Source organism: Zootoca vivipara, chromosome 1, assembly GCF_963506605.1.
Source record: "Zootoca vivipara chromosome 1, rZooViv1.1, whole genome shotgun sequence".
Lineage (NCBI taxonomy): Eukaryota > Metazoa > Chordata > Lepidosauria > Squamata > Lacertidae > Zootoca > Zootoca vivipara.
This window is the reverse complement of record NC_083276.1, coordinates 124,230,617-124,257,661: the sequence shown is the minus strand read 5'-3', so window position 1 is coordinate 124,257,661 and position 27,045 is coordinate 124,230,617. Positions and strand designations below refer to the sequence as shown.

The following is a 27,045-nucleotide window of genomic DNA, read 5'->3' as shown; positions in this document are numbered from 1 at the left end:
CTCTAGTGTCAGCAGAAGTACATGGAGTAGACTAACTCTGTGCCTTCCACTCTTGCACTAAAAAATTAAATCTATTAGTAGCTTATCTGCTGAAAAGTGGTCAATGTAGCCTATCTGTGTATACAATAAAGTATACAAAGGGTAACATTTTCTCCAATGCACATTAACGTGATAGTGGAATGCATTGTATCACCTGTGCAAGAAATGTATTTTAATAATGCTTTATAAATCTTGATGTTAATTTTTTACGCTGAAACTGTGCACTTAGAAGTTGGAGAAAAAAAGTGGTGCTTTGTAAAAGGTATACTGTATAATATTTTGACAGACCTATATTCTGTAGGACTTCAGAGCTGGGCAAAGTGCGACAGTAATGGCAATATAATGTAGAATGTATGCTGTTATAATTCTGAGCTAATTTATTGTTACCAAAGCAAGCCACAGAAAAAACCCCTTACGGTAGTATAGTAATCATGAAAGTGCAACAATGAAACAATGCATCATCATTATTGTTAATGAAATTCATTTTCTCTTTGGGAATAACTGAAAATTATGTGGAATAAGTGAAAATTATTAGGAAAGCATTAGGCCATTATAACCGAAGACATTAAGTAGACTAATCTAGTTCCATATCATATGACGTTGGGTTACTCCTACGGATTATTTACCGGGTGCTTTTCAGTAACGGTCAACAGCATTTTAAGATTAAAATACCATCTTTTAGGGTACTAGGGCTCAGCTCTTGCCTGTCTAATGGTGCTTTACAATCCAAGATAGTGCTCAGCTGACACAACGTGTGTACAGTATGTGACAGCACCCTCTGAAAGAGAAAGTGCTCATTTGGCAACACAGAATATTAACTTTGAACTATAGTGTGTGCTTAGCTGCCCCCCCCCGATAAATGATGAATCAATCCTATGTTAATTGATTCCTACTGTATAAACTCCTCAGAAACAGATGCACTTTCATATGAAGACATTCTATAAGTGAAACTGTTTTAAGAGTTAAAGCCGCAGCTGACAAACATTTGAGAAACTAAAGATTTCAGAGAAATGTACTTAATTATCTCTCCCGTGCTGCATTTTCCCACCATATTTAAGTTGAGCATTCATCAGGGAGTATTAAGCATTGATCTTGTGTTTGTGAAGAATAAGTTTCAGTTAATTTGGAATGCAGAAAAAGAGGATCCGCATTGTGCAAGGCTTCCTCTATTATCATATCTTTTTAAAGATTAGCACTAATATTTTCTTTTAGGGCCTTCATTATGTCAAATGTATTAACAGTATCAATTATAAAATTAGTATATTTATGTCAATTTTGCAACAGTATTGGGGAAATAAGTTCAGTAGGCTTTCTATTCTCTAAACTTACTTTGATTGCTTTGAACGTATTGTCTCTGCTTGTTCATAGCAATGCATGAGTTGTCCAACAAATTGATTCCCCAAGTGATATAATATTTACTTTGTACCAAATAATTCCCCCCCCTCTATAACTTTTAATTTTTACAAGTGTTTGATGCAAAAATATTTAAGATTAAAAATTAATTTTGCTAATGAGACAAGTAGAGGATATTTTTAGAGGTGTTCTGCTCTTTAGGGATTTAACACAACTGTCTTACAGTAATGTCAATAATTTAATGAAAATCTGTGCAATCTTAGACACAAAAGCCGTAGAATATAAGTTACAGGTAGGTAGCCGTGTTGGTCTGGCGTAGTCGAAACAAAATAAAAAAATTCCTTCCAGTAGCACCTTAGAGACCAACTAAGTTCGTCATTGGTATGAGCTTTCGTGTGTCTGAAGAAGTGTGCATGCACATGAAAGCTCATCATACCAATGACAAACTTAGTTGGTCTCTAAGGTGCTACAGGAAGGAATTTTTTTTTATTTTGTTTACAATATAAGGACTGTTTTACATGTAATGGGTTAGGGAAATGAATGAGTTTACCACATGTTTTAGTGAGTAAAAAGTAAAGTGCAAGGCAGCTGTGTGTGTATACACATGTGCATGTTCTGTGCAGAGCTACAGTTAGCATTGTGTGTTAGTGGTAGTGAAACTAATGTAGGCATTTTTCAAGTTATGGCATTCACTGGAAAAATGCAGTAAACTGGTTTGTGTACTGCTTTGAGATACAAACCATTTATTGGTGGATGTTTGATGCAGTTAGAATTGTTTACATGTCTCAATAAAAAATGAATTGGACCGTTTCCCCAGGTTTTAGGTTGTTAAAGATTGCTGTGCTGTTAGAAATTGATAATTCTATGTGTGTTCAGTAGGACTAGAAATATACTTGCTATCATATGACTTGCTTCTTTGCAGTTTATGAGCAGTCATTCATGCCTTTCAGTAGTTATTACTGAAACTGTGGTCAAATGTTCCTATGTTGTATCTAGAGATAGCAGGATTATGCATAATATAATATAATATTTACAACTGCACAAAATAGAATTTCAGTTAAAGATGAAACATACAAAAGGAGTCTTAGGGTGGTATCCAATAATGCACTTCCATTAGTACAATATTTCCCACTCATGCAGCACAACTTCCCCTCCCTCTCCACTACCCATGCACCCTTCCTAAATTTGGTACAAATTTAGGGAGTGCATAGAGCGGGGGAGTTTTGTTGAATAGACGAAAATCTATTTGCTAACAGAAGCACATTGATGCATTCTACTCCTTAAACAATAGCTGGTTGACATAATACATCACCCCCAATGATTCCAGATGTGAATCAGGTAGATATGGATATGGAAGACATTTGTTTTCCAGCAGTTTTTCTAACTGGTTTACTGCCCTGTTCCCATATTAGCCTGGTTTGCGTATAATGCTAAACCATGGTTTAGAGCAGGCATCCCCAAACTTCGGCACTCCAGATGTTTTGGACTACAATTCCCATCATCCCTGACCACTGGTCCTGTTAGCTAGGGATCATGGGAGTTGTAGGCCCAAACATCTGGAGGGCCGCAATTTGGGGATGCCTGGTTTAGAGTTATATATGCATAAGCAGGAAGGAACCTTGCTCTTGCATAGTTCCTCACTTCCTGCCTCCTGTGCAACTGCAAGAAGGACTTAACAGGTATTTAGTTTCAATTTTCAATTTATCCTGACTTGTGTCATATGTACCAGAGATAGTGGTTTAAAACAAACTCTACTTAGTTAAACAAGCCAGCTTCAAAACCCATAGTTCCAAGTTGGTTTGTTTTGATGCTGACCAGAATTTGTTTTAAACCATGAACGTTGGTTCCTCTGATATGACAAGCTAGGATTAGTGGAAAGTGAAACTAAACTCTGTTAAAGTCTTCTCCCAAGCTCAAGGGAGAAAGAAGGAAGAAAGCATTTGAGCCTGAGACTTTCCTTAGGTTCCTTCCTGATTGTGCAAGTGGTGCCAAGCTGTGGTCATTATGTTGATCCATGCAAATGTGCACCCATGGGCAGTCTGTGTACATGGAGAACAAATGTATTGTGTGAGCTAACTCTTAGTATCCACACCCATATTTTATATAATCATTCTGCATAGTAAAATTGGAGATGTATGGAGACTTCGATGAAAAGAAACTTGAGTCCTAGGAAATATGTTTAAGATCATAACCTACAACCGTATAGCTGGAAGTTAGTTACATTTAAAACAATGGAAATAGGTTCCCACATCACATTTTTAAAGATACAAGGTGTCATTGTTATCTGGCTAATATTTACTTGATACATGACACTGTTTCTTTGGTAAACAAATAAACTTGTTTTCAATAACTTGATTTGCAGTTTTTCATAACATGTAAGTGTTGGGCCTAGAAGCTACTTAGTTTAGCTCTAAGATATGTGGTTTAGGCTGCAAACCTATTCACATTTACGTAGGTGTAAGACACATTGAAATTAGTGTGGCATTAGTTCTGAGTTTATGTGGGCAGGATTGCACTGTTAGTTGGACTAATATTAGACAATATAATAAAAGTATTGTGAGAAAATTTTCTTTGTTGTTTAGCATATTTATTTGTCAATAGGTTTCTGGGTTTTTATTTCATTCCATGTAAAGGTATTTAGGATTATGTTTAGGATCTTCCTTTTAAAAGATAAATATTGCTGATGCAGTCATACTACAAATGAAGCATGCCCTTTGAATAACCTATATTTTAAAAAGGAAAATAAAATCATATTTTTATGTGATGTGCCTTTCCATTATTTATATGTTTCAACTGAATATGCATCTCTCTTAGATTTGCTATTTTGTATTTTATTGGCTATTAAGGAATAAAATTCTCACTTATGAGTTATGCATTACTTTGCAGTAAAAGGTGCCTTTCATAATGTCTTTTCCCAACTTACAAATAACTTTTTTGCCATAATACTCACATGCTAGCAGAGCAACATGATAGATGTCTCCTTAAGTGTCGTAGTAAAAGAAAATGACTTGAATTTTGAGGCTGTGGATAGTTTATGTTGTTTTGGACCAATTTCCCAAGCAGTGATCGAAAACAGATTACAATAACAATTATACAGTCAGAAGATGCAATATCCATTTCTGTTTTAATTGGGTGAAAGAATAATAAAAACATCATTAAGAAAAATGAGATGGACCTGTCACATAGTCTACCAATTTTTAGACTTTGAGAAAATACAGAGTAACTGAACTGATGTTTAGTTTACTTCATCTTGTTAGCTAAAATCTGTATTTATGGTAGAAAATATGTGACGTGCTCACAGACATGGACAAGTTTTTAGTAACTGCTGTTATTAAGATTTTAAAGTAGAGGTGAAATAATTGGGCTTATGCCTTTCACATTCAGTGAGAGGAAGCACTTCCTGTTGCCAGTTTAATTCCCCCTCCCCTTTGTTCATTACAACTTGATCCATTTGTTATCTGCCAGCTTTATGAAATGGAAGGAATATCTGAGTGGTGGAGACAGTGAAGTTTTCTTCCCAAAATGTTTGGATCCTAACTTTTGTTCCATGAATAGAAAATAATTCAAATTCATGGGACAGGGCTATTCTGCCTTACCCATCCCTCTGCAGACTCCAGGTCCCTGAAAATATGCTCCTGGTTGTTGGATGGTGCAGGATTTGGTGCAGCAAGCTACAGATGGATGGAGAGTTCATAAAAACGTATCCTTATTACACAAACAGAGGAGCAACTAGGATGTAAACTATTGTACACTATTCTTAGCTCTTTGTACTAATTCATGCAGGTACTTTTTGTGCTCCATCTCTCCACCCCACCACTGCAACCTTTCTCTCCACAAATGTACAGTGTGAAAGCTGTTGTCTGAGTGGACTCAGTTCCCAGTTTAGTGGGCTCAGTTCCCAGTTTAGTATGGTATTGCAAACTGTTGAAGTACTGAAGCTGCGCCTGCCTGTGGTGTAGCATTCAGCTGACCTCTTGACCAGTGACTACCTGCATTTTTCCTCTGTGGGGATAGAAGAAAAGCTCTCAAAGTGGTGGCTATAAACAAGTCCTGCATCTAGATCAACTGAATTAATAATAATTAGGCATAAAGTAAGTTCCCTGGCAAACTGTAAGCTTTGTTATGATGAAGTTATTTGCAAACTTCCCAGTAAAGTGGGTGTGCTTGCTTATTTCAGAGATTTCCAAACTTTTTATGTTGGTGAAACATTTTTAGACATGCATCATTTCATGACACAGTAATTCAGTTTTACTAGCAAATCGGAGGTTAAACTTACCCTTTTCCAGCCCCAGGAGGAGCATGGGGAGCATTCGCGCGACACACCTACACACTGCAGCCGACAGACAAACGTGTCTCGACAGACTGTTTGGAAAGCTTTGGCTTATTTGTTGGTTGAACTCTGTAAGCCCTTAAAACTGACATGATCCTCCCCAATCTCTTAAAAATAGTATTTGCCAAACTGTACACCAGAAAATTGTAATACGTGCAATATTCAGTTATGATGCAATAATTTACCAGTATCATACAGCATAACAAAAGTGTTGTGCTGGAAATAAAGGGTGATTATTTCTCATAAAATAGGGAAAATGAAAGATATTAAAGCTATCTTATTACTAACAGATTCTATTAATACCACATAAGGATGTAGTACATCTTGTACTTTATTGTACTTCATTATTCTAATACAAAATAAAAAGGCTCAGTTTCTCTATAAAGGTACAACTTGCTGCCTGCTTTCTCTGACTTTTGCTGTGTTTTAGTTTGGACATGCACACTGTATCCCAAATTCTTATAAACTATTAATCAATATCAGATCAATAGGGTTTGCTTTTCTCCTAACTAAGAGATTGCCATACATGTTGCTTTTGAGAGATGAGTCTTTTATATACCAATTCTATCCCTTTTGAGATTACAAGAGGATCATTTGGAATGTTATATCTAGTAGTATTTTGGATTTCTGTTATTTCCAAATTTCGATGTATTAGTCTAGGAGTATGTCCAAAAATGTAAAACATTGCCCTCAAAGCCCTAGAGTGTCAACATTTATCACTGACATTTGGGAATATTGTACTTAATTGTGTTGGTGTAAATACTAACTAAATAACAATGTGTAGAAATTCCCCTTAAAGTTTATAAGCATTTTCCCAAATCCATTTTCAGATTTCCTGTTGCATTTCTTTTGCAAGATCCCTTTTGTTTGATCTGAATTTATAGTTGGTTCCAAATTAGCTTGAATTTTATCCATACAACCTAATGCATTGTTTGATTGCCCAGAATTATTATTTCAAGTTCCGTGCAGTATCACAATAAACCCATATATTACTAATGATTGTATAATTATGTATTTGACTTGATATTGAAAGGTGAGGTATGTGTTGATTTCTTCCTGAATTGACTTTTAAGTGTTCCTGCCACTTAGAAAAATGGTGCCATGAGAGGGCAAGATTAGGAAGAAAGGAGCCTTCCCATTGGGGTGTTTAGACTGCAGAATATATGGTGGCTCAGAATATGATTTAGTGTAGCGTTCCTTGGTTCCTAGGCTGGCAAAGTATAGAACCATATTTTACTTGTGATCTAAAATGAGGCCTTTCAGAATACCAATTTCCTTGTACAGTAATCCAAGATCTTTATAGCACAGTTCAGGTGGAGACTAGGCAGAGATAAAAGCAGGTTGTATAGTATGAAGGTGATCTCATGGAACATTTATCCTTACATTTCAGGCTAGGAGCTTTTGGAGTCTAGAAACAGAATTGTTTAGTGTATTGTGCAGATGATTCAGATCATAATGGCAGTACTTTGTGAGCAAACTCGTCACAGTTAATTTGAGGATATTTCTACAAGCAACAGCATTATGCACATACCAGCAAACTGATTTTCTGAATGTTCATATACATATCGTAGTTCAGAATATGTATGTTGCTGTTCATTCAGCTTGCATAGAACTGAACGATAATAATACTTTGAATCCTTTGATGAAAAGTTAACTAATAAACTTTTGTTTGCAAATTCAAGGACACTCACAAGTTAAATGAACAAGGTGTGAAATGAATGTTATTAACATCTGTTGCTGCAAGACCATTACCTATAGGGAAAATAGGGTAATAGTCTTCGAAATTGATTATAGTAGCTGCCATATAATGTCTGGCTTTTTTATTTTTCATTTTGGGGAAGTAGACATAGAACATAGTGACTGATAGGCAAATACATGTATGTTTGGAGTAAAAAAACTTTTAAAATATAAATTCTTCAGGATCATGCTTGGCACCATAAATATGCAGAGCTAAGACTCACCTTGGTAAAGTATACAAGAGTGCCCCTGAGGATTTATTTTTTATATGCATTGGACTCAATAAACCTCTGTGCACCTGGAGGCTTTCTCCCTTCTTTTCCTGTTCTTGATATCTTCCCATGTTTTCCTTTTTCTCTGTTAGGTAAATATAACCTAGTTTACATATGTATAACTGAATTGTGCCAAGGCAGCCATAAGCTTGGGAGCAATGGTGAGAGGAGAGTAGGAAGAGATAAAGAATTACTGCCCAACCTAGGGCCAGACCCTGGTAACCATGCAGTTCAGATGGCTTAGAAGCAACTCAAGGGACAAAGCAAAATAATTAGTATTTGGAATATATTAATTGGGTTGGTTTATATGTAATGACAAAAGCACTTTGAGATTTTTTTCTTTAAAATATGAAGCGGTACTGTATAGAAATGAAATGGGGGGGGATTGTAGTATGGCATTAAGTGATCAAGCTCTATGCTTATGTGCTTCTTTCTTCCCTTGGATAGGTTGCCCAACTTTGGATGTAATGACAGACTCTGGTTTGACACTAAATTGGAAGGGAGGAGGGAGGGAGAGGGAGAAAATTGGAGTATGTGAAGAGAGAAGGGGACACATGTGCTAAGGCCAACGATGTGGGTTTTCTTGAAATTTTTGGATAGAAAAAAATGCCAGAAAACCTTTCTTTTCAAATTAACATAATTAATGTAATTTGCACCATAAGTTTTTTAGTTTGCATCAGAAATTTTTCTGATGCCCTAGAGCATGAACTAATTTAGCATGTTTATTTTACTTGTATTCAGTAAACAAAGCTAAAAACTTTGAAACTCGTTAAAGTTAAGAACATTGCTACTAACAATATACCACAGTTTCTATAGCCTACATATAGTAGGGGTATTTAAAATGAGAGCCATCATAGCAATCCACAGTTAAATGTAGAAGTTTGTAAATATGTCCTCTTTTTTCAAAGTATAGCAACCCTAACACTGGAAAATCTTCCACTCCACATTGCTGACTATAGCCTAATGATAAAGCTCTGTAGCCATCATGCTATGACTGTACCAACATGCTCCAAATCATGCTTTATTGTTGCATTTAAAATGGCCCACAGTGCTCTAAATTAATAGTGCTTCCCTTCATCACTTCACTTACCGGTACATTTCCTTCTCATGAGCCATATGCCTTCATTAGGTTCTATTTTACTGCTGGGTGCTATGTAGTCATTGGTCAAATACAATCAGGTATTTAAAGCAGGAGTGTTTTTAGAAGTCCTTAATTGTTTTTAAATATGTTTTTATTTTATTGTTACTTGTACTGTTTTACCACCATGTTTTGCCGTTGTGTGCTCTTTTGGAAAGAAAGACAGGATAGAAGTTTAATAAAAATAAAATAAAATACCCTTGGTTTTGGAGCCTGAACAAGCCCCCTCAGCTAAATTTTCTGCCTCCCACCCCAATTTTTGTGATAGTGGGAAAAGTTATATTTAAAAGTAGACATATTGGTAGGGTGTGCTAATCTCAGGGCCCCAATGCAGTTGTAAATCTCTCTTTCCCTCAGATTGATTGAGTAGAAAGGGGGCAATAGCCCCCTCAGCTGATTTGCACAGGATTGTGTCTCTGTGTGTATGTTTACCTGTGTATGTGTTTGTGTGTGACCATACCCACCCCTGGCATGTGGCACCCAGAGGGTTGGTCAAAGACTAATGTTGTTCTTAGACTAAAAAGGGTTAGCCACCACTGAGTTAAATCACCATTTAAAAATAATTATGACAAAGGATATGAGTTGCAAAACCAAATGAAGTTGATTGTTTTGGAACAATGAAATCAAATTTCTGTACTTTTGTAATCAACCATTATTTACATTTTTTGTAGCAAATAGAGCTTGGTTTTTATTAGAATGGTAGGAGATACTTAAACAGCTGCAATTTTATTTCAACTGAAATTCAGCTAACAAAGCACACAACATCCATAAAAGGCTTCAGTTTTTAAATGTGATGGTGTCTTAAGGCATAGAGCAGAGGGTGCCTGCTCCTAAACAAAGTGTGTATACATGTATACATACCCAGATTCCTGCAGGTATGGAAAGCAAGGGACCCTTAATCTTGCCTTTGTTGAGGTCATATCATGTTAAAAATAAATAATTAGACACCAATGATATGAGAGCATTATGACTAAGATAAAATACCACCAAACTACAGTACATCATGAGCAACACAATGCTCTTGGACTTGGGGTAGCAGGCCCACATGGAAGACAAGGATGAAAAGAATGTGTGGGGGGTGTTGTGTGTGAATTATGGGTTGGTGAAGAGGGGGATTTCCATTTCAATTGCTTTGGAAGGAGGAGCAGGGATGCTGGCTCTCCCTCTGACCTTGCTGCGGAGTTGAGAGGGCTTTGATCAGTGGAGTGGGGAAGCTGTTGCAGTCCTGTTGCCTGGAACCAGGTGCCACGTTTGCAGATGGGAGCAGACCCACCCACCCACTTGAAAACTCGACATTCCCACAAGGCAAGAGAGCCTCATGAGTGAACGTGTCATACCTTGTCTTTAAAAGCTTGGCAGGAGGGATGGGGAAACTTGGTGGGCCATCTTTGTCATTTCCCTTCAGTTTGGAACTTTCTGCCCTGCTCCTGAGTGCACTGTGTCTGCTGCTGAGCTTGTGCCATCACTTGCCTGAATAAAGATCTATTTGTTTTGCTCTTTCAGGTAAAACACCTGTGTCTGGATTTGTTGGGTGGGAGCCAGGACCTAGTATTTGTCTGGGGAGTTTGGTAGTTCAGTCCCCCAGATTCTCTACTTGTTGTTGGACTACAGCTCCTATCCTCCCTGACCATTGGCCATGCAGGCTGGAGATGTTGGGAATTTTAGTCCAACAATACATGGAGTGCCAAAGGTTTTTTTCCCAACCCTGCAATATAATATATTGTATAGTAGAAAAATCTGCTAATAATAATAATTCACTAAACTTGCTTTTTAAAATCAACAGGGTATTCTAGTCTCTTAAGATGTGGATAGTTTCTTCACTTTTCTTTCTTTCGGAAAAAGCTTTTACTGTAAACTTACATATGATGACATCCTAATATTTCAGTACAAGGTCTATTTGTAGTTGCACTTTTAAGACATTGTAACATGACCATTAAAATTAATTGTGGGTAGAATCTGGCATAGAAATTGGCATTTAAAAATTATAGCTGTGCAGGGAATTCTCTTTAATTCTCTCACCCTGAACCATTTTTTTAAATGCCATGGGCATCAAAAGCACTAGTATATATTAAATAGGAGGTTTTATAAAAACATCTAAGGTACGGTACTAGTTCTAAAATGGCGTCACTCTTTTGAAGTGAAATATTAGTATATTTTCCATTAGTTCATGTTATTATATATAGTAGTGTGGGATATTTGTAAAACAACAAATGAAATGGCTAAGTTGTATTAAGAAATAACTAATGTTATGTTATGTTATGTTATGTTATGTTATGTTATGTTATGTTTTTAACATGCATTTTTTCAGGGCCATAGCCTGCCTTTGCATGTGGAGACCCTCTATCCCAGGCCTAGAAATAAATTCAGACATGACTCGTATTTTTGGTTTGGTTTTTGGCAGAATTTAGGCCACAACTTTATTGATTACAAATCAAATGAGTGGTTGCATAGGCTCTGGTTCGACTAGCTACCTAGGGTAGCACTGACTCAGGGCACACCTGGAGTCAGCAGCCAGGTACACACCTGGGGCGGGGTTAACCAATTGGCGTGCGCCAGCCGGACCCTGATTCCCCCACGTGTGCCCAGAACACTGGATTAGGGCACCCCTGCTTGGGGGGATACCAACCATCGGTCCATGGATTCCCTTAAGAGGAATACCTGAATATATAATTATAGGATGGTAAGGGATCATACCGCCCTATCAGCATGAACCAGAGCCTATCTGCCAACCTTACAAGTTGTGACAATTTGCTATGCGGCAGGTGAAACCCAAATGGCAACAGCCAATCAGCCAAGTGGGGAAAATTCTTGTCGTGCCCCTGCAGCAATGGCAGACGACACACGACGGCATAGCAAGGTCAAGCGAAAGCCCTAAAATTAGGGAGCGGTGGTCGGGTGTTCTCAACCGGAGAAGGAGGGTCTCTACGGTGAGCTCAGCATTTAAGTACTGGTCCATCTGACTCTTTGATTGGCAAGCCCTCAGCCCAATTGCACCCTGTCAGATGGACCACCAATAGGGTGTTGTGGCTGCTCCAATTGTCCCGCCCCAACACCTAGACCTGGGACCCACCGCAACACGTGCCCTCTCTTGCAGGGAGGACCTGATTTAACATAAATGGAGAAGTTGGGTTTGACAGGGTTTTTTTTTTCCTGGTAAGGAATTACATTTTCAGAGGAAAATAAAGATAGTAGCAATATGTATGCTATTTTTTCTTTAAAATGATGTTTTTTATCCAAAGTTGTAGCACAGTTGATTGTAAGGCTTCTGTTAGCAGAATGGGGTGGCATGCAATTTTTAGCAATTTCCTCTGTCCCCAGATTCTGTTTTACAGCATCTTGCAACCCTCTGGAGTTGGTGAGGGAAGTGTGGAGGGCTGCAGGTGGGAGACATATTGCTGAATATTGCTTCCATCTCTGTTCCGCTGATGGAAGTCATAATATCAATTGAGTGGAAACATTGGATATACAGTATTTTCCTGTGTGTGTGTGTGTGTGTGAGAGAGAGAGAGAGAGAGAGAGAGAGAGGGAGAATGAATGGGTGAGGGGAAGGAAGAGAGTGAGCTAGTAAGATTTTTTGCACTAGTCATATGGAAAAAATCATGAGTGTGTGTTTTCTCAGATACTAAAGTACCAGTATGTGTTGGACAGTACAGTATCTTAAAGAGCAGCAACTTTTCAGTTTGTGAACCATTTGTCTATGAACTTGCTTTTTTAAAAGAGCTATGGCTTGCCTCTGAGGCTGATTAGCTTGAAACAGCTGAACATTGCCTTGCTTTTGATCAGGGATGAAATAATTAGGAAAACTGAGACTATCATTTATAGTGTTGTCACTTTCTTAGTATGCAGTGCTATGCATGACTGTCTACTTGTGTGTGGACAATGCAACTGTGACCTTGAGGCAATACCTCTTCTCCATTTGGCTCTTACAGGTTCTTTGCTTTTATCTTTTATCTTTGTGGTAGAAAATATGTGAATCTTAATAATAATAGAAGATAAGTTAATCATTTGACACTGAATTTTCTCTTTATACAGTACTAGGAAATAGTGTTTTTTCTCTAACAAGTGCCATCCTGTTGTCTTACCTTTTTTGTCCATTTTTTTGGGTACTTACTGAGTTGTTTTTGGTTTTTATTTGCTTTTGCAGGGGAAAAAAACAAAGGGGGAAAAAGCAAATCCCATCGGATAAATGAGCTTTACTTCCAGGTTTATAGGTCTGCAATATCAGGCTACTGGACAAAATGAATTATTACTTGCCTTGGATTTTGGCTGCTTCTCATAACTACGCATACACTAAAGATACTAGAAAGAAAAATATTCCCCCCATTTCAGTTATATTAAAGTTACAATTGTAGACTCACTTATTAACAAGTCCCACTAAATGAATTGTGGCTTAATTCTGAGTAAACATGTACAGAATTGCACTGAAAGTGTATTTTTTTTTAAAAAAGAGTAAAACCTGAATATAGCCAGCTACATTAATGTCTATATTTCTCATCTCTTCCAACTAAAGCCATGACCTCTCTGTCAAACCCATTGGACTCTATGGATACAACACCTAGACACATAGACACATTGCTCAATCATTTCTCCATCTCCACCTTTGACCTATATGTATGCAGTGAGAATGACAGGCTCTAAGGGTGTATTGAGAAGTTTCTATATGCCCTCTATTGCCCCCTCCAGCCCTCTTATCTACTTAGTGCATGTTATTCAGTTCTTTATCCTCTTTTACCCTCTCTGATTCTGGCTTAGACACCAGATGACTACCGTATATACTTTTTCAGAAGTAAACAGGAATATCAGTATTTCCTGAGATACGGAGCCTGTTGTATCCCCTTTATTCCTATGCTCTCCCAATCTACCTTTGACTTGTTGATTATGTTTTTGTGTTGGCTTTTATAGACAGAAGAGTCTTTAGAAAACACATAGCATTTGTTTCAACTTGAAACTTGTTCAAATAATATGACAACCATATTAATTTGCCAATTGATAAATAACTTGTTCATATTACAGATGATTGACCCAAATAATTTTGTAATATATGGCTGTTGTGTAGTGCAGTCCTATCCATGACTACTCAGAAGTATGCTATGTTGAGTTCAGTGGGCCTAATGTGGGATGGTACCCCTAATGTCATGTGTCAAAAGTGGACCAGCATTGCAGTGGACTGCTAGTATAATCTCTGGCTGTTGTATTTCTAGAGTGTTATTGGCTGAGGGAGCCGGTGTACAGCTTCCAGGTCATGTGGCCAGCATGAGAAAGCCGCTTCTGGCGAACCAGAGCAGCAAACGGAAATGCCGTTTACCTTCCCGCTTGGAGCAGTACCTATTTATCTACTTGCATTTTGATGTGCTTTCAAGCTGCTAGGTTGGCAGGAGCTGGGACCAAGCAATGGGAGCTCCCCCCGTCACAAGGATTCGAACTGCCAACCTTCTGATCAGCAAGCCCTAGGCTCTGTGGTTTAACCCACAGCACCACCTGCGTCCCTAGAGAAAAGGGTAGCTGTGATTTAATGGAAAACACATGATTTTGACCTTCATAATTCCTATGAGAAAAATGATAAGGAATGATAACTTAATAGATCACAGGAGTGGGTGCCCGGCCCCTTCATGGGAAATTTTGTTGGTGCTCAGGCACTCAGGCACTCAGGGCTCCTGGGAGTTGGAAAGCTTTTGGGCAATCATTTAAGGAAGCCACACTGGTGGTGGTGGTGGTGGTGTTAGTTGAGGCATGTTCAGGTTCTGCTTCTATTCCAAACTGAGACCCTGTTACAAATTCTTGTTGTTAACATCTCCTCTCTTTAGGCAAACATTTGCACTGCTGTATTTGTCTTAAATTTATCATACATTGGTATTAAACATAATTTTAGAATTGGGTACAAGTGTGTGTGTGTGTGTGCGCGCGCGCACGCACGCATTGCCTAATTAGTTGCTCTGCTTGTGAGGTTCTCAAATCAGCATTGTGAGCATCTCCATTCCAATTGAAGGTAGCATCTCATGGATCAATACTTTTCACTGGCCATTTTAATAGCATGAAGCTATATCTTCATGCAACAGAAGTAAGGGAGCCATTGACCAAACTTCATAACACATGGCTGAAAATTTCTGAAACTGACCAGTGTTTGTGATAAACCACAGCAAGTTCATGTAGCTCATAGTTATTCTGTTCTGGGGACTTCTATAAGCTTGGCCTTGTGTACTTGAAAAACCACCTGGTTCCATATAAGCCTACTTGACTGTTCAGATCCTCTTGGAAGGTGCTCCTCAGAGTGTCTCTGTCTTTTTGAAGGTGGCAATGTAGTCTTCTCAGTTGTTGTACCTTCTTATCTTTGTAACTTCCCACCCCTGTTGGTTTGTTAAGTGCCCACCCTAGCTGCTTCTAACCAACAGTTTAAAACATTTCTATTCTTTCTAGATTTTAATGGAATTTGATCTTATGGCTGTTTGAACTGATTTCTTGTTTATTGTTCTTCTTTAGTATAATTTTAATAGATATGTATAAAATGTTTTATCTGCCTTGGGAGTCCTTGACTGAGAGGTGGGATAAGACTATTTCAGTTTGGTGATGAACACTAGCTTAGATTGCTTTTTTAAATGGTTAGAGAAAATCCATAGATATTATGTCTGCTAGCGAAATGGAAACTCCAATGTTAAGAGGCAGTGCACTTCTGAAACCTCAGTGCTTCTGGGTGTACAGCAAGGGAGGGCTGTTTCTTTAGGACTTGCTTGTAGGCCTCCCAAAGGCATCTAGGATCCTGGATTACCTGGAGCTTTGGTCTGATACAATAGCTATGGTCTCTAATTGTGGATTCAACCATCTTTCCCCCTCCAGGTTTGATGATTCCTGTCTTTTGTGTGGTGGAGCAGCTGGACACTTCTCTCGAATATGATAATCGAGAAGAACATGCAGAGTTTGTTCTGGTTCGCAAAGATGTGCTTTTTAGTCAGCTGGTGGAGACAGCACTCCTGGCTCTTGGATATTCTCACAGCTCTGCTGCTCAGGCACAAGGTACTGCATAAAAGTATTTGATTGTTTGGTCACTAGCATGCAGTAAGTTCTTCCATAGTCTCAGAATGTATTCTAAAGGCAAATAAGGAAGCTAATAGTAAACCTAAAAACCTGCTTAAACGGAGGAAATCCCACTGAACAAAAGCCACTTTTCTCCTTTTTGCTGCTGTGCAAAACTGAGCAATGCCAGCTTTTAGTTTAGTTTGTCATCTGAACCCAGGCTCATGCTTAAGCTCCCTGCATTCTAACCATGAACTGTTAACCAACGTTTGTTCTTGGTTACAACATGTGGTTAGTTTGGAGAGGGCATAACCATGGGCCCAGGCTAAGTCAAATCTTGGCTTAGCTGGTGGTGGCAGCAAAAAGGACTGGAATGAATAAAGTCACTGTGAGCATCTCTTCAGGAGTCCACACATGCACTCTAAGCCAAAGTTTGGCTTTACAGTATATGATATGTAGACCAAGCCATTAGCAGATGTTCGTGATAAATATAAAGACTTTATAATAACATAAATTTATTCCTTCAATAGAAACGTTATAGCTAATTGTTTCCTAACAATTAGTGAGACAAATTAGTGAGGCAAAGGAAATCTACTTCAGTTGACTGGTTAGATTTAGATTATAAAAATACTAGATTTGAGCGACCTTTCTATGAAGGAAAAAATGAGTAAGAAACAAAGCCAAACTTTGAAACTTACAGTCCAGAACTGAATATATTAATTGTTGTAACAGATGAATGTTTTGAACCTTATGTGTTATGCAGATTGACGTGCCTTTTGTTTTCAGCGTATGCATTTACCTGGAGAGAAGCTGAACATTCCCTTACAATTTTAGATGTCTTTCTTTCTTTCTTTCTTTCTTTCTTTCTTTCTTTCTTTCTTTCTTTCTTTCTTTCTCTCTCTCTCTCTCTCTCTCTCTCTCTCTCTCTCTCTCTCTCTCTCTCTCTCATCTGTCACCCAGTTAAACAAATCTTGGTTGTTCACAACTGATTAAATTTTCATAAATTGAATGAGTGAAAACAATTACAAGAAGCATACTTAGTTTTTAGATGATGTATAGATGTATATGTGTATTATAGCCGGCATCCTATTAGAAAAGGCATTGCCTTCCATGAGTGAGAAAAGTGAGAAAAGTGAGAAAATGTTTATTTTAATCCGTAGCTTTAGAAATACTTTAATATATATGGTATTTTTAAAGTCTGCTACCCAATTTATTCACAGTACCTTTTTTGTAGACCATAGGTACTGTTTATTCATCCCTGTTTAGGGAAGCTTTTAATGTTTGATGGATTTCTGTATTTTAATATTTTGTTGGAAGCCGCCCAGAGTGGCTGGGGGAACCTGGCCAGATGGGCGGGGTATAAATAATAAATTACTATTATTATTATTATTATTATTATTATTATTATTAATTTATTATTATTTATTTACTTACTTACTTATTTATTATTATTATTATAAATGATTAATCATTTAACAGTATAATCCTTTACATCTTTATTTGGCGGTAAGTCCCATTTTGTCCAATGGGACTTACTCTACTTTTTAGGATTGAAGCTCTAACCAGCATCACCCCACCCTAAAAAGAAGTTGCTGAAATAATTTATCTCTGCATTTTAGTAGATTATTTATAAAGGAGTGGAATGATACTTCTTGAGTCAAGAAAAATCATTGGTCTTTGCTTTTTTTGATAAATAATTTGGATGGTTTGCACAGTTATACTAATTTAAGGCTGTGATTCTAAGCATGTTTACTTGCAAATTAATTTCACTTAATTCAGTAGGAATTGCTGCTTAGCAAAGCTGGTTAGACTTGGACTACAAGTGGTTTATAAATAGTTTTGGGGCACAAACTAGTATTTTCATTATTTACTTTAAAAATGCACCTGAGAAATTTGGATATATTCTGTAAGAGTTTTGGTTGCCAATAAAATCTAGCTATTCTGGAAAATGGACTACTAATAAAACAGAATTTGAATGATTTTATAAAAATCAAAGCAGTGTGATAAAGAATATGAATCATCACCAGCTTTATGAGCGAGCTTAAGGGTCTAACTGGAAATAAAGCATATGTGTAGTAATAGTCTAGCAATGTTGCACTCAGTTACCAAACATGAAAAAGCAAGGAAAGTGTTTTAAAAGAACCACTTCATGCCATTTTAAGGACATTTCTTTTTGAATATAAAGGTCACTATATCCCACTGCTTCTGTCATGCTGAACCAGCTTCCTCTTTGACAGCACTATCCATCTTGGTTAACACAGTTGCTTAACATGTTGTGAGCTAACATGTGGAACATTCTGAATTAAGCAGCCAAGGCATCATTCTTGGCATCTACAAAGGGAAGGAGATCCCAGGAAAGGGTGCTTTATGGAGGCATGCAGCTTCATTCACTGACCCACACACTTGCTGAGCATTTCACTAGGGGAAGTATATGGGAACTCATGTGGAGGAAGAGAGATTGACTCAAATAGGCTACTGCCTGTTTCATCCTTAGGAAACAGTAGCTAGGCCAACAGGTTAAACATTTATTTTCTTGGCTTGCATATTTTGTATCTGTCATGGTCCAGAGACTGCTCTGTGTTAATCCAGATGCTTCTACGCACATTGGAGTTACTTAAAAAAAATACTTGGAGGTAAGGCTAAGTGCTACATTTTATTCTGGGGCCTAACATTAGTAGTTGCCACCACATCACACTTTTAAAAGCACTTTACTTCTAGGCATCCTCTGTGAAGCAGCTGCTTTGAGTTTCTGCAGAATTTGCTTACCATATAAGCTGACTTTCCAATTCACCATTTATCTGTAAATGGACTGTATGCTATTTTTTCCATGGATAAATGCCTTTCAAAATTTCAGTACCTTTTTTTGAATGAGGTGTGGAGTTGAGAGAATAGAAACTCAGGTGATATGACTGAGCTGCTGGGTTAAGAAGGGAAGATATTTCAGTTTTGATACTTGGTTTGTGGTCATAGGCAAACTGCTTGTCTCAATCTTTCCCAGAAGGCAGTTTCTGGTAGGCCAGTGCCAAACACCTCTCTGGGAAGTTTACAAGCAGTCTCAATAGACAGGGGAGAGGATCCAATAGTTAGCTTGGCAGTGTGAGTGAGACTGGCACCTTCACCTCTTGGAGGGGTGTCCTGATTTCCCCCCCCCCTTACTTGCCTGCAGGTAAAGGATAATAATAGCTATTCAGACAGTACTAATGGGAATGTTTAAGGTCAGGTGTCTGATGTTTCTATCTAGATAGAAATTAAAATGTGGATTAAAATGACTCAATGAAGAGTTTTTGCTGTCCCAAGCAATTGCGTCTATCTCTGTAGGGAAGTCTGCTTCACATATTATGAAATTCCTGGATGGAAGACACATCTGAATAGGAATTATCATTACATTCATGCAGGCTGTCACATACAAAGGTCATACAGGGTGAGTCCTTTAAAAGAAGCCCCATGCATACAGAGTACACTTGTTCCATGGGGCCTCTTTTAAAAGATTAACCCTGTATATGCGAGTAGTACATACAGCTGTTGAGAACGTCTTGCAGGGTACACACTGAATACATAATAAATCCCCTGCTTCTCCCCTGAGAAGAGGGGCTGCAGTGGTTGTCCATGGAGCTGTGTACTCTGGTCCACGAAGCTTTGCATGTAGAATCAGGCTTTCAAGGACATGGGTGGATCAGAAGTGAGAGGGCATAAACTGGATAATAATAATAATAATAATAATAATAATAATAATAATAATAATAATAATATATTATTTATACCCCGCCCATCTGGCTGGGTTTCCCCAGCCACTCTGGGCGTCTTCCAACCGAATATTAAAAACAGTACAGCATCAAACATTAAAAACTTCACCCCAATACACACCCCAATGTGCATTTGAGTGCTGATGCTCTCTAATCACATTACAGTTTTTTCAATGGATAGACATCTCTGCTTGGATGCATATTTAGATATGCATCCAGTTTTAGCCTGTTCCTGATCCAGCTAAAGAGATCAGCACTTGGATGTCCATTTCCAATGCAGATCTCCTTCGTTGGACTGGAGGGAGGTGTGGGGTAAAGAAGGAAGCTGAAAGGGGATTAATGCATCTTCCTTGTGACCTGGCTTACTTTTCCCTAATTGTGTGGGTTTTTTTATGTGTTCACATTTATAAATAGAAAGGCAATATTTTAAAATTAAAATTAAGAAACAGAAGGAAACATTGTATTTTGATATACCAGATTTTCCATTCATTTGCCGCATTTTAATAGTTAGGGGGTAGGGAGATAGGTTGTAATGTAATAATATAAGAAGATATGAGCAAAATAAACCATGAAATGTTTTCATCGGGCTACATTTGTATATTTTATTTTTTCGATTATTTTGTATGTCTTTGTTATATTCTCCTTCCTCCCAGTGTTAGGGTGAAGGGTTAAACTTCACACAATCTTCCTTTGCATCCTCTTATAGCTGCTTAGGAAAAATGCCCTGAACTGGCATGGGAACCACAGTTTGTTACAATCCAGCCCAGGAATGGGGAGCCTGTGTCCCTCCAAGATGTTCTTGGACTACAGCTTCTATATACCTGATAATTGGCCATGCTGTCTAGGGCTGTTGGAGTTCTACAACAGCTGGAGAGCCACAGTTCCCCCACCCCACCCCAATCTAGCGATAGCAAAGACCTCAATGTTTTTGGATAATTGTTCATGTACAGCAAAGAGAATCTGAGAGACTGAGAATTAGTCTGAAAAAAAATGTATGAGTGCTTCGGCATACTGCAGTCATTTTTATTTACACAATAACACTACGACCGGAGTGTGGATAATGAAATTGTATCTCAAGTGGCATCTGAAAGACTAATCCACGAAAGCCTATGACATTATAACTTTGTTAGAGTTCACTTCATCAAATGCAAATGAAGTCTAGTCTATGAAAGCTCTTGCCATAATAAACTTTGCTCTCTGGAAATTATATCTCAAGCGTCAACCATGTAATGCAAGCAGTTGATAGAGCAGGGATTCCCCCCCCCAATCAACAAGGGTACTGTTGTTAAATCCCTTTATTTTTGTTTATACTGTTTTCATTTTAGTATCAAATGAACACTGATTGAAAAGTCACCTTTATTAACACCCTGTCTAGTCAAGTAATGGTTTAAAAACACTATCACTCTTCAATAGCAAAAAAAAAATTCCTTCCAGTAGCACCTTAGAGACCAACTAAGTTTGTCATTGGTATGAGCACGGCAGATCAACACGGCTACCTATCTGTAACTCTTCAATAGCACATACACCCATTTCTATTTTCCAGCACAACCAGAGTTGCTGATGGTCAAACAAAGGTAGAAAATTATTTCAGGAAAAAAATCATAGAGCCATTTATAAACAATCTCATAAGTTCCCAATCAGCCTCATTGAATGTTGCAGGTGTCCTTGTATCTATTTTACTGCGAGATTATACTTGACACCTATGTATTTGTTGGTACGGAAGAGAAAATTTTTAGTTGTGACTTTTTCTTTATCATAAAATCAGTTTGTAATGTTAAAACAAATTCTTGTTGAAGTAACTTTGATTATTCATGTGCTGTTTACAAGATCCTTGTTATAGCCCCAACCATTGGCCAGCTACTTCAGGAGCTTGTGTCCCTCTTCCTTCCCCATTCCCTTTCCTTTTGGATTGCATGTTTATTAGACTATGACCCTGCTGGTAGGAACTATCTTATCTTCTAATATATGTACACTGCTTAGACAATTTTGGGCCTTTTTATAAACATAGTAATAGACGATACTTAAGTTAAATTTATTATTTAATAATTATAAAGTTTTCTCAACTAAGAAATTTCCCCCCCTATCCTGCATACACCTGAGTAGTATAAGTAATTCACACTGCAATCTTATTTAGAAGCGAGCTGCATTGACCTCAGTGGGACTTGATCCCAGCCAGATAAGTATGGTATGTATAGGATTATAGTCTCACAATAAACCTGCAATTTATGTGTGATTGACTTACATGATTGTAGCTTTGTACGGGTGGTGAATGAATGAATGAATGAATAAATAAATAAATAAATGGAGAGCTGAGGGAAACAGTTGGAGGGGGCTGTCAAAGATCTTGTGTGAACTTCCCAGAGTTCAGTAAGGAAGGTGGAGGGCTTAAAAAGTTCTTTATGCACTAGCTTTTCCTACTGCAGAGTTTTTAAATTCTCCTCCACCTTGCTTACAGGGCACTGGGAAGGTCACATAAGCTTCTTGAAGGCTGTGGGATGCTCCTGTGGGTCTTCCAGAGGCCTTCTGCAACCTTCCCAGAGCTCAGCAAAAAGAGGGATAGCCATGTGGGGGTGGTTCCAGGGGTCCTTCTGACTGCAATTTTGCCTTTGCACATGCCCATGGAACCCCTGTGTAGGTTGCGGGGCTCTTGTATTTGTGTTTGAGCAGCTTAAAGCAGAGCAACTGACAGGCAATCAACCCATGCTTTTCTTTTCCACTTGGCTTCTCTGCTGTAGCAAAACAGTATATAGTTCACTCACTATATATTTATGTTGGGTAGGTTCTTACTATAAACTTAAACACAATTTTTGTGAAGTCTGCTCAACTGATTCATATGAAATTTATTGACAAGCATGTTTTAAAAAACACTTACCACTACCCACTACCTCTGCAAACGGATGCATTAATTGACATTGGTAATAATGCACCCTGGATGGAAGGTGTCAAGTGGGTAATTGGTTTAAAATTACAATACTAATACTAATAAATTTCTGATATAATCCATGAAATGAACCTTGTGTATTTGATCTTAACAATAGGCACTATAGCTTTTTTGGGGGGGGGGAATGAGAGATTTTCATGCTGATCTTGTGCTGAACACCAGATTAGTATATTAAATACATACATATTTAAAATGCATTTCCCTGACAGAATGCTTAAAAATAGTTGGATGGCTTAGAATTTTAAGATAAACTTAAGGCTTACTACTTTAAATATATTTGTACACTTGGAAAAAGGTTGGTCTCGCACTGGGGAAAATAATGTTTTAATACTGTTCAGCCACCATATTTTCTACTCATTATGTTTTCATGTTAATTGTACATTATTCTTACTCAAATGAGTTCAGAGAAGTTTTAACATAGTAGTTTGGCCAGGGCCAGCATGTTGCTATATAATTTTAAGCTCTAAAGTTTTGTAAGTGTACTATAATTTTAAGTGATGGTGTGTGTTAGTTTTGTCAGTTATCTCTAACCATTTTTTTGTACGTGTGAGGTTGAAAGAGAATGTGGGTGCCATTCATGACTCTATGTTTCCCCTATTTTAAGACACCGTCTTATATTTATTTTACTCAAAAAAATAAGCCTATGGCCTATGGCTTATTTTCGGGGGGTGTCTTTTTTATTATTATTAAGCAATCTACATTTGGACCTCTTGGTGTGAGATTGACAGCCCCGGCGTTGAGGGTGGTGGTGTGGAAGCGGAGGCACCTTATTCCCTAAATGTATGGATTTGACAAGCTCTGGCCTTTTGAACATAAGCTTTTTTTTGTGTGTGTACATAACCCTCTGGAAAGTGGGGCTTCTGCTGCCTCTTCCTCCTAGATGCAGAGATATCCCGGGGACTTGAAAGGAAGCTGGTGGACTCAGGGGAGGGAGAGGAAGGGCGAGCGCCGCGGGAACGGACAGGGAGGGGTCACGTGTGTCGCATACCTTTTCACTGGCTACGTGCCCGGCAAGCGCGGCCAGAGCCAGGAGTGCACACAGCGCCACCTGTGCTCCTCCCGGGGCCACCATGCCCAACTCCCGTGCCCAGCCAACCCAGAGACCCTCCCCTTATCGCCGCCGACACCGCGGGGCATTCCTTTCCCGAAAAGGAATGCTGCAGCAGCCGCCGCCGCCAGTTCCGGGCGCCTGCCTCCTCCTGCCGTGCCTGGCATTGCTGCTGCTGGGTCCCACTGGCTCGGGGCGCTCGGCGCTCTCTTCCGCACGGCACTGCTGGGTGCTTTGTCGGCCCCGAGCCAGCAGGACCCAGCAGCAGCAACGCCAGCCACGGCAGGAGGAGGCAGGTGCCTGGAACTGGCTGCTGCAATGCCAACAAAGCGCCCAGCAATGCCGCGCGGAAGAGAGTGCCGAGTGTCCCGAGCCAGTGGGACTCAGCCACTGCAGCAGCAGCCGCCATTTCTGGCTGCCTGCCTTCTCCTGCCGCGGCCGGCCTTGCTGCTGCTGGGTCCCGCTGGCTCCTACTCGTGCGCCTATCACTATGTCTTATTTTTGGGGTATGGCTTATATTGCACGAATGCTTAAAAACCCTGCTATGGCTTATTTTATGACTATGCCTTAAAATAAGGGAAACACGGTAGCTTTGTCCCCCCCCCTTGCATATTTTGTTTTTGTAATATATTAACTGCATAAACATGGTTGGCAGAGTTCTCCTTCAGCTCCAGATAAAAATCATTAGTGGACTAAGTAGTAGATACTTCCTACTTACATTCCTAATGGAAACCCATGCTAAAAATGTTGTTCATCCCAACAACCGTTAACAGGGTGTTGTCTTTCCAAGTCTGTAGCTTTTCAGCACCCTGAATTGTGTGAATTGTGTGAAATACTTGTGAGAGAAACGGTGAGGGAAAATGTTTATTTTAAACACTATCTGGCAGAGATCAAATTCTGGGCAAAGAGGGCTTGCCAAGTAGCAAACTGAGTACCATAACAGGGAAAATCTTAAATTTTTACTATTACTTAAATTTTTTAATACTTGAAATAAATTATTAATCTATACACTGTTTAGTGAAAGTAAAATTGTTGTTTTAGCAAGCAGTTTCAATTCAACAGCCCCCCTCGCATGCAAGTCATGTGCTTTTAGTGTTTCATCCTTATAAATAAATAGGTAATTTGGCAGTAACTTGTAATGTCGTTACAGTAAGAGTGGCATTTAAAAACATTATTTGTGAAGCATTTTGAGATTCTGGTTAAAAAACAACAACATGCATCTGGTGAAGTGGACTCTAGTCCACAAAAGTTTATGCCATAATAAAAGTTGTTCCAATTTAGAGCTAAAGATAAGGTTTTCCCTGGGAAGGGAGCGGGGCAGGGGGAAAACCACCCAGACTGTCCCTAGAAAGCATGGGTCAAGTGGAAAACCACTTGGACCAGCACTTTCTAAGCATGGGATAAGTAGAAGTGTAGGTGAGCCCCAATCCTGCAATCCAAACCCCTTTGCTCCGGGATGGGTGTGTGTTGGATTGGGTGGCAATTAGCCTGTGGAAAACCCCTAAATGGGGTGTTCTGGGAGAGAATCTGAGCCAGTCCAGGGTCCACTGGATGCTCAGCAGGCCCCACTGTCATCACTAGATAGTACTAGGCCTGAAATAGGAGCATGCTCCACCCATGCCTTTTGCCCCATTCTGTATTGGTGATGGGGCTACAGATGTGATTATTTGGCTCCTTATTTATTGACATGTATCTATAGAACACAACTTATTAAAACATGCTTTCTGTTTTCAGCTTTGTATTCTTTAGGTGTACACTTATAAGTGTGGTGTGTAATGTAGTCTTGTGATTGTCCTTTTGTACAGACTCCCCACCCCTCACAATCCCCAGAGAACTGAATTATTGTGTGGGTCTAAAGGACCATGTTCAGCAAAACAAGTAGAGTAGTATCTTGGACGTTTAAAAAATGCAAGTATTTAGCAGAAGACTTTCAAATGGTTCATAAATAGGCAGCTTTGATTCACTTTGTTTAATTTCTTAACAAGATGATTATAGGGAAAAGTCACTATGGACTTGAAAAGTCATGTGACTTTATGATGCTATATGATGTCAGTACACCGGAATGCCTGGCTTTCTAAAATTTGAGGGAGACCACCTCTGTAACTCTCATATGAAGAATAGAGCATTTATTCATGTATTCTAAACAGCAGCACAAAATATTCCACAATCCTTAAAATGGGACCACATGATTGCTTATGGATAAGCAGCGCAAAGCATCACCAAGGCAGATATAGCGGTTTATAGAATCACATTTATTTTGCTTATGATACATTTTTAGGATACAAGTATTAGGGTGGGTTTTTTTTTGCTAACTCTTTCTGTAGGGAGTGACTGAAGATAAGTGTGAAGAACTTGTTGCAACAACAAATGCAATATGTAATTTCTTTCACCCTGAAACTCCATTGTAGATAAGGAGTAGCTTCACAATTGGGTTTGCAGGATTTTTGTGAATGACTGAAGAGAAGCCAAACAGTGCTTTGTTTATAAAGCTCAAATAGTTGACTTCATCAATACTGGGCTATTTGAATGATGGGAGGGAGGAGGAAAAAGCAAACTGAGACACTAGTTCTTGTAATGACCAGCTGGAATGAAAAGAGTTCAAGGAGAAGAGGAGCAAAAAGGTCCTGGTCTCTCAGCACAGCTGATGGAGAGGCTCTGCAGTCACATCTCTCCCTTTGCTATAGCCAGATGGATATGCTCATTCATATCTCCAGAATTCTCCCCCCCCCCCACCTTTTGTTATTACTCCAAATATGTTGTTAATGGATGCATTGCCCATTTCATCCATTCTTCATTGCATGGGGACATTTCTCATCAACTAAATGGTCATGATTTCAAATAAAATGCCTTGGATTGATTGTATTAACATCTGAGTTCAGATGCATATGAGCAAAAGAAAAAAAATGTCCTTCGGGATTTTGGAGCAATGAAGTCTCCTTCTTTAGTATTTTTCTACAACATATGCCTTCCTGTTAGAAGTGATTACTTGGAGGGTAAGGTGTGTGTGTGTGTATGTTTAATTTATATGTCATGAAGTTGTAGTTTGCGGAGGAGAAAAGCATTTTAAAGAAGTACTTTTTTTGAATGGCAGCCAATTCAATTTGGAATATTGCTTATTACAATTAACCAGACAGATTCTGCTTGTTTCTTTGTCACTGAATCTTGCCCCTCCCAGAGTTGGAATTTTGGTGTTCTCTGTTTAAGCTAGATGCAGACCAGATCCATATGTGAGTTAGAGCAAAGATCTCCCTCTTTATACCAGAGCTTAAAATTTTCCTTTCCGCGGCCCATCCCCCAGGGGCATCCATATCCATCTCTTACTTTCCTAGCAATTTTCAACCATTATTTAGAAAAGATTGATTTCAATGATACATTTTAATGAAATTTACCATTTGTACTTCAAATGCTTGCTTGCTTCCCACAAGCATCTGGTTGG

The 27,045-nt window shown here is 38.7% G+C and overlaps 1 protein-coding gene across 1 annotated transcript in view; it reads left to right on the top strand.

The window, feature by feature from the left end:
- Positions 1-27,045, top strand: part of SATB2 (SATB homeobox 2) — a 113,779-nt gene that overhangs the window by 7,140 nt on the left and 79,594 nt on the right. The window contains exon 3 of the mRNA XM_035136780.2: positions 15,701-15,877. Coding sequence (XP_034992671.1) covers positions 15,701-15,877 — 177 coding nt within the window. The remainder of the gene's footprint in view (positions 1-15,700; positions 15,878-27,045) is intronic.